Below are 8128 nucleotides of genomic sequence, written 5' to 3'. Positions count from 1 at the left end.
TCTTGGCTGTGTTTTCAATGCACAAGGGGAGATTTGGCTTGCAATTCATCACTTTGAAAAGGTTAGTTATTAAATTAATAATTGGTACTTAGGAAGTGCTTATGTGTGCGGGCTGTTTTTATTTAGAGCTAAATAATAGGCCTTTACATGATCAGTCACATAATATCCTTGTTTCTCTGACCATATTTAAGGCATTTGCTGGATGGTATATGATATGGCAGTTTCCAGTTTTGCATTGAAAATGTACTGTAGTAATTAAAAATCCATTTTTTAAATGGGCAACTTTAAAAAAGCAGGGTTTCTTGGTCAAAAGGCTGATTCTAGCTGGGGGTAGGAAATGTACAAAATTCATCTGGAATGCCCTCTTGTACCAGAAAGCATGGAAGCTTTGGTATTACTTTGATTATGTCTAAAGGACTCAGGAGGCAACTGGAAGAGGCTCACACTGGATAAAGATGGGACTTGAACATTAGGAATATTATAACGGAAATATATTGAAACTTCTCATGTGTTTCAATCCATGAGTTTATAAATATACTAAGAAGAAATTCAGTGGTCACCTTTGGAAGATCAGGAGCAATTCATTTTGAAAACTGGTTAAAGAGGGAAGAATAAAGCATTTATCTTCCTCCTGTATGAACTGGACCTCAGGGTAACCCAGTAGTTGGATAGGGGGACGTTTCTTATTTATAGAAGTGTTCCAGCTAGTAAATGAAAAAGGAATGATAGAATCAGAGTATCACCATTAATAGATTTAGGCATTTATTAGTGGCAGAAAAGACACAACCAGACAGTATGTACTTTTTTTTTTTTTTGAAGATTTTATTTCTAAGTGATCTCCACACATAATGTGGGGCTCGAACCCATGACCCCGAGATCAAAAGTCACGTGTTCTGCAGACTGAGCCAGCCAGGCGCCCCTAGAAGAGTTAGCCTTATTAATTTTGAATAAAATAGGGCCAACCGTTAGAAGTATTTAGCTCATTAAAATTGGAATGGACCCAATTAAAAATGTTTCCCTTCAGGACACATTTTGCTCTCACATTACATGAGCAGTTACTTTGATAACCTTGAGATTTGTGAATAATGAGAGGGTACTGAAATGACTGGGTTTTATCTTCAGTGAAAGAAATAAGATTTAATTATATTAGAAAATGTAATTGGAGGCCTAAAATTATCTCAATAAAAACTTGTAATTGGAAAGTTTATCTGAAATCCTAACTTGATCTAATAGCTGCCTTGTAATTTTTAGGCTGTCACTCTTGACCCCAATTTTCTGGATGCTTATATCAACTTAGGAAATGTCTTGAAAGAGGCACGGATTTTTGACCGGTGAGAGAATGTTCTATCTGATAAATTTTCTTGAGTCTTTGTTGCATTGACACCTGAGACTTGGGACTAAAATTATGGCCGCGGTCCATTCAAACACATTTTCCTTTTCTAGTATATTGCTCTTCCCTCATCATGTCTGATGTATTACCTCTTATTTATAGGCATTGTTGCCTGACTTTTCATTGTTGGCTTTTCTCAAAGTCATTATCCTTCTCACTAAGAATTTAGTTGACCTTTCTCTTATTGTAAACTGTTGAAATGGTCATTATTTATTTATTATTTTTTATTTTGGGGGGGAAGAGAGTGAGAGAGTGTATGTGCATGAGCAGAGGAGGGGCAGAGAAAGGGGGAGAGAGAAAATCCCAAGCAGGCTCCTGCGCTGTCTGTGCAGAGCTCGATCTCTTAGTTCACGTGATCATGACCTGAGCCGAAATCAAGAGTTGGATGCTTAACTGACTGAGCCACCCAGGCGCCCCAAAATGGTTATCTTTTAGACTAAATTATTTCTTTGATTCACAAAGCTAAGTAAATCCTGACTTTTGACTTGTTTTTGTTGTCAGGAGAGAGCTTATTTCTTATGTGGAGATAGAAAATTTTTCAGTGTAAAAATATATTTTATTAGGGTGAATTTTGAGTTGAGGTTAAGTATAGTATAGTGTGAATTATAATTGATATGCTTTGGTACAGTATTATAACATGAGTTAATTGTAGCAAAGCAGCCATTGAAGTTAGTTGCATTGTGTGTGTGTGGTTTTTTTTTATTTTTCATTTTTTATTTTCAGAGCTGTGGCAGCTTACCTTCGAGCCCTCAGCTTGAGTCCAAATCACGCAGTGGTGCACGGCAACCTGGCTTGTGTATACTATGAGCAAGGCCTGATAGATCTGGCGATAGACACCTACAGGCGAGCTATTGAACTGCAACCACATTTCCCTGACGCTTACTGCAACTTAGCCAATGCTCTCAAAGAGAAGGGCAGTGTAAGGACATTTATTCAGTCTATTTCTTTGTTACTTGATAGGAGTAAAAAGTTGTTTTTGTGCGTATTGTTATTAAGTATTGAGGTGGTCAGTAGTTTCACTTTGGAGTTTTGGTTGAGAGAATAGCAAAAATGACCTATTTTCTAGAATATTATCAGCCCCTCAGCTTAACCAAGCAGTTGTTAGAATAACATCAGTGGTGGCTCTGTGATTCCTTTGTGGACGTTTTGAATAATTTGTTTTGTTTCTAGGTTGCTGAAGCAGAAGATTGTTATAATACAGCTCTCCGGTTATGTCCTACCCATGCAGACTCTCTGAATAACCTAGCCAATATCAAACGAGAACAGGGAAACATTGAAGAGGCAGTTCGCTTATATCGTAAAGCATTGGAAGTATGTTCAGGGTGGTGTGGATGGATATTTTGTCTGTGATAATAGAGGAAAAGCAGTTAAAGTTAGCCATTTCATCCACCTCTTTTGTAAAAATTGTGGTTGAACCATTCATGAAGCTAGTAATTGAGTAGCTACGGTTTGAGTGAAGTCTTGTGTGACATTCAAGAAAGACTCTACATTGAGTTCATGATTTTATGAATAGATAAGATCACAAAAAAGTTAAACAGTAAGTTACAGTTCAAGAGAGGTTGCCAATAAGTATAATTTTAGTGCCTGATAGCTGTAGTGGTGGTTGGTGGGTGTGGTAGGAGTTTAAAAGAGATTTCAGAAGAGAGAGATGCTAGAGTAATCAGCATAAACTAGGATGAGGAGAGGTCTATCTCATCGTGGTTTGAAACAAGGAGAGATCTAAAATGAAGAGGTAGAATTTGAGCTACTTGGCTTTGAAGAATGAACAGATTTAGAGAAAGGTAGACAGAACTTTAGGGATATAAAGGTATTTGGGCAAAGTTCTTATTGTGGTAAGTTACTACTGCTGTTGTAGAAGTTTTTAAACCTCAGGTATCATCTTGACTATAGGTCTTCCCAGAGTTTGCTGCTGCCCATTCGAATTTAGCAAGTGTACTGCAGCAGCAGGGAAAGCTTCAGGAAGCTCTGATGCACTATAAGGAGGCTATTCGGTAAGACGCTCACCGTCATGTTATTATTATCATTTTCTCTCACGTTTTAAAATGTTTGGCATTTGGCACATTTGGCTTGTGTTAAGATGACTTTTAATAACAGACTACATTCAGGGGGGCTAAAGGTTTTTGTGCTAGATCAATAAAATGTTTGTTTTCTCCTTTAGAATTAGTCCCACCTTTGCTGATGCCTACTCTAACATGGGAAACACTCTGAAGGAGATGCAGGATGTTCAGGGCGCCCTGCAGTGTTACACTCGTGCCATTCAGATTAACCCTGCATTTGCAGATGCGCACAGCAATTTGGCTTCCATTCATAAGGTACTACTGTTTGTTATGTGTGCATCTAAGCACCTAATGTTTAATTTTAGGACAATTTTTAACCATCCCTCTGTATTTATTTCCAGGATTCAGGAAATATTCCAGAAGCAATAGCTTCTTACCGAACTGCTCTGAAACTTAAGCCTGATTTTCCTGATGCTTATTGTAACTTGGCTCATTGCCTGCAGGTAAAGAATAACAGGCCAGTAATTGGCTTTCGTGTTGCAGTCACTTTTTAATTGTTATGTGCCATATTAGTCCAAGCCTGGCTGGAGACCCTGTTCTTTAAAGGGTTATCTGAAATTAGTCCAAAGACACACAAACTGTTAAATCTTGAATAGGGTTTTCTGGATAATAATGTCTTTTTGCCTCCTCTAGATTGTCTGTGATTGGACAGACTATGATGAGCGAATGAAGAAGTTGGTCAGTATTGTGGCTGACCAGCTAGAGAAGAATAGGTTGCCTTCTGTGCATCCTCATCATAGTATGCTATATCCTCTTTCTCATGGCTTCAGGAAGGCTATTGCTGAGAGGCATGGAAACCTCTGCTTGGATAAGGTGCAAATGTTTTAAGTTTTTTTTGTTGCAAAGTAAAATACAGATAGAGAAAATGATGTGGATCAAATGTATATGGTTTAATGAGTTACCATAAGGTGAACACCACCCAAGTTGAGAAGTGAGACTTTGGCAGCCACCGCAGAAGCCCTTTCCATTGTGTCTTGATCATAACCCTTTCCATCCCATAAAGCAGAATCCTAACAATAGATGGATAACGTCTTCTTACAGTTCGAAAATCATAATGTTTAATACAGTGTTTAGTATTTGATATTCCATTTTGAGAATTAGAGCACTAGTTTGTCAAAGGTGGGAGTTTACTCAACAGAATAGATTGGAGTGCTAGATGTAATTCTGTATTTTAAAGGTACTTCCCGGGGTGTCTGGGTGGCTCAGTCAGTTAGGCGTGCGACTTTGGCTCAGGTCATGATTCCGTGATTTGTGGGTTCTAGCCCTGCGTCAGGCTCTGTGTGAGCAGCTCAGAGCCTGGAGCCTACTTCAGATTCTGTATCTCCCTCTCTGCCCTCTTGTGCTTGCTCGCTCTCTCTCAAGAATAAATAAAACATTAAAAATAATTTTTTAAAAAAGTGCTTCCCTACAGAATTTTCTAAAACGCAGGGTTTGTCATGCTCTGTCCACACTGCCTCCTTTCTCCAAGTTTTAGATTTTGCTCATGGCCTCAGGAACATGATAGAGTATGAAGCATATTATACAAACTGCTAAGATTGTATTGAACTGGCTGTATGAATTAAATGAAGTATTCTGGGTAAACCATTCCCAGTGGGTGTGAGGTATAGGTTTGTTTTGCTTTTAATCAATTTTCCTAGGTTTATGTATAGATTCAACTTGACTAACAGGCATTGGTTTCCATTGGTAGATTAATGTCCTTCATAAACCACCATATGAACACCCAAAAGACTTGAAGCTTAGTGATGGTCGACTGCGTGTAGGCTATGTGAGTTCTGACTTTGGGAATCATCCTACTTCTCATCTTATGCAGTCTATTCCAGGCATGCACAATCCGGACAAATTTGAGGTAAGACTAGTGTTTGTCTAGAGACACTATTTGTTTCGTTAAACAAAACCTCATTTGTGGCTTTACCATCACCATTAGGTGTTAAGCCTAGTGTCTTTTTTTTTTTTTAATGTTTTATTTCTTTTTGAGACAGAGACAGTGCATGAGCAGGGGAGGGCTAGAGAGAGAGGGAGACACAGAATCCTAAGCAGGTTCCAGGCTCTGAGCTGTCAGCACAGAGCCTGATGCAGGGCTCGAACTCACCGTGAGATCATGACCTGAGCCGAAGTCCCAGGCTTAACAACTGAGCCACCCAGGCGCCCAAGCCTAGTGTCTTTTTGAAAGATTTGAGCCGAAGTTTTTACTCACTTTTAATGTTTTAATTGAAATACAGATGGCATACAACATAGTGCATAAGTTTCAGGTGTATGACATAGCAGTTTCACAATTATATGTTCTGAAATGCTCACCACAATAAGCATAGTTGCTGTCTGTTACCATGCAGAGTTATTAAATATTATTGACTATGTTCCCTCTGTACTTTTCATTTCTGTGACTCATTCTATAGCTGGAAGTTGCACCTTTTAATCCCCCTCACCTATTTTACCCATCCTCTTCATCACCTCCCTTCTGGCAACCACTAGTTCTCTGTATTTATGAATCTTTGGTTTTTGTTTGCTCACTTGTTTTTTAGATTCCATATATAAGTGAAATCATATGGTATTTGTGTTTTCCTGTCTGACTTATTTCACTCAGCATAATATCCTCTAGGTCCATTTATGTTATGAATAGCAAGATTTCATTTTTTTATGGTAATGTCCCATTGTACGTATGCATGTGTTTACACATACACTCTCCATATATTCTTTATTCATCTGTTGATGGACACTTCCATATCTCATTGAGCCAAGGTCTTTAAATATACTGTATGCTGCCTTTCAGGTATTCTGTTACGCCCTAAGCCCAGATGATGGCACAAACTTCAGAGTGAAAGTTATGGCAGAAGCCAATCATTTCATCGATCTTTCTCAGGTAGGTGAAACTCCTACACTTCAAACTTAATTTTGAACAAATAGTGAATAAAACTATTGGCATATAGCTTGTATTTTTTGTGACATATTTTTAACATCAGCTACTACATATGGGCAATTGCTTTGTTCTTATTTGCTTAGTCATTTACATTTATAATCATGGATTTTGCTGATGTTGCAAATGAAATAGAAATGTGGTCTATCTGTGCTTGGACATAAAACTCTTCTAGGGATTAAGCCAGGTCTTATGACAGTAGATACTTAATATTAACTGAATAAATTGACCAAAATGGTGGCTTGGAAGAGGAATACATAGGTTATTTAAGGAAAATAGATGAACTATGGTTCATCATATGTACTAACATCTTTGGCAGTGTAGCTGTTGCTATGGGACCAAGAAGCATACTGCCTTCCACTTCTGAGATGTTCAGGGGCTCACTGCTTATTGACTGAAGTCTAAACTCTTCAGCATGGCCTTCACAGTCTTTCTGAGTCTGAGCACAATCTTGTTGGCCAATACTTTTCACTCACCATTTCCCCTCATGTATACCCTGTACCAAATAGCAAATAGCAATAGCACCAAATAGCAGTGATCTACACACCATTTTTCTTAATCTACCATGCACTTGACTCTGATTAATTCATACTTTTCTCGTGTCGAGATTCTATTCTGTCCAACTGCCTCAAACTCCTTCCCATCTTTGAAGACCCATTTCAAATGCCAGCTCCTCTATGAAGCCTTGTTATTCATACGTTCAGTCTAGAAGTAAACTCTCCTTCCTCTGTATTCTGTTCCTGTAATGTTTTGGGCCCATTTTAAGGGCACTTAACCACATTTTTACCCTGCATTAATGTAACTTGTGTTGTTCTGTTTTGCATCTATGACTCTGAATTTTATTTGGTGCCATTAAGACGAATTGAGTTAGTTTGAGGGGCTCCTGGGTGGTTCAGTTAAGCATTTGACTCTTTATTTTTTATTTTTTTTTAACGTTTATTTTTGAGAGAGAGAGCATGAGTGGGGGAGGGGCAGAGAGAGAGGGAGACACAGTCTCTGAAGCAGGCTCCAGGCTCTGAGCTGTCAGCACAGAGCCCGATGCAGGGCTCAAACGCACGAGCCGGTAGATCATGACCTGAGCTGAAGTCAGACGCTTAACCGACTGAGCCACCCAGGCGTCCCAAGCATTTGACTCTTGATTTCGACTCAGGTCATGATCTCACAGTTGTGAGATCTGTCTTGAGATCAAGCCCTGCATCAAGCTCTGCTGGGTGTGGAGCCTGCTTAAGGTTCATTTTCTCTCTCTCTCTCTCTCTCTCCCTCCCTCCCCCCCACTCCTGCTTTCCCGCTCATGCTCCTTGCTTGCTCTCAAAGAAAACTAATTGAATTAGTTTGAGACTATACATAGTGAGTTCTTTTTTTATTCCATAGATTCCCTGCAATGGAAAAGCTGCTGATCGCATCCATCAGGATGGTATACACATCCTCGTAAATATGAATGGTTATACCAAGGGTGCTCGAAATGAACTCTTTGCTCTCAGGCCTGCTCCTATTCAGGTAAAGAAGTTCATGATAATTGCTCACAATGTTTATTGAACTAAAAAGACAGTGATGTGGGTCGTCCTCCACCCCCGTTTTTCTGGCATTTGAAACATTTGAAACATGCTTGACATAAGAATAAAAGTATAGGGGCTTGAGTGTCCGACTCTTAATTTTGGCTCAGGTTGTGATCCTAGGGTCATGGGATCAAGCCATGTGTCAGGCTCCATGCTGAGCATGGAGCCTGCTTGAGATTTTCATATATTCTCATTCTCTCTCTCTCCCCCTCTC

General features: G+C 39.2%; 1 protein-coding gene across 1 annotated transcript; it reads left to right on the top strand.

The window, feature by feature from the left end:
* Positions 1-4: 4 nt before the first annotated feature.
* Positions 5-7909, top strand: LOC121024049 (UDP-N-acetylglucosamine--peptide N-acetylglucosaminyltransferase 110 kDa subunit; the record flags this gene model as incomplete). Its single annotated transcript, XM_040466374.1, has 11 exons — positions 5-61; positions 1252-1331; positions 2114-2309; positions 2561-2701; positions 3281-3381; positions 3549-3702; positions 3789-3890; positions 4081-4260; positions 5135-5293; positions 6215-6304; positions 7730-7909. Coding segments are annotated over 11 exons (1425 nt in total), but the record flags the coding sequence as incomplete, so codon positions are not given.
* Positions 7910-8128: the final 219 nt, after the last annotated feature.

Source organism: Herpailurus yagouaroundi, unplaced genomic scaffold (assembly GCF_014898765.1).
Source record: "Herpailurus yagouaroundi ecotype Mexico unplaced genomic scaffold, PumYag 39470, whole genome shotgun sequence".
Classification (NCBI taxonomy): domain Eukaryota; kingdom Metazoa; phylum Chordata; class Mammalia; order Carnivora; family Felidae; genus Herpailurus; species Herpailurus yagouaroundi.
The sequence above is the reverse complement of the archived record's forward strand: the minus strand, read 5'-3'. Positions and strand labels throughout refer to the sequence as shown.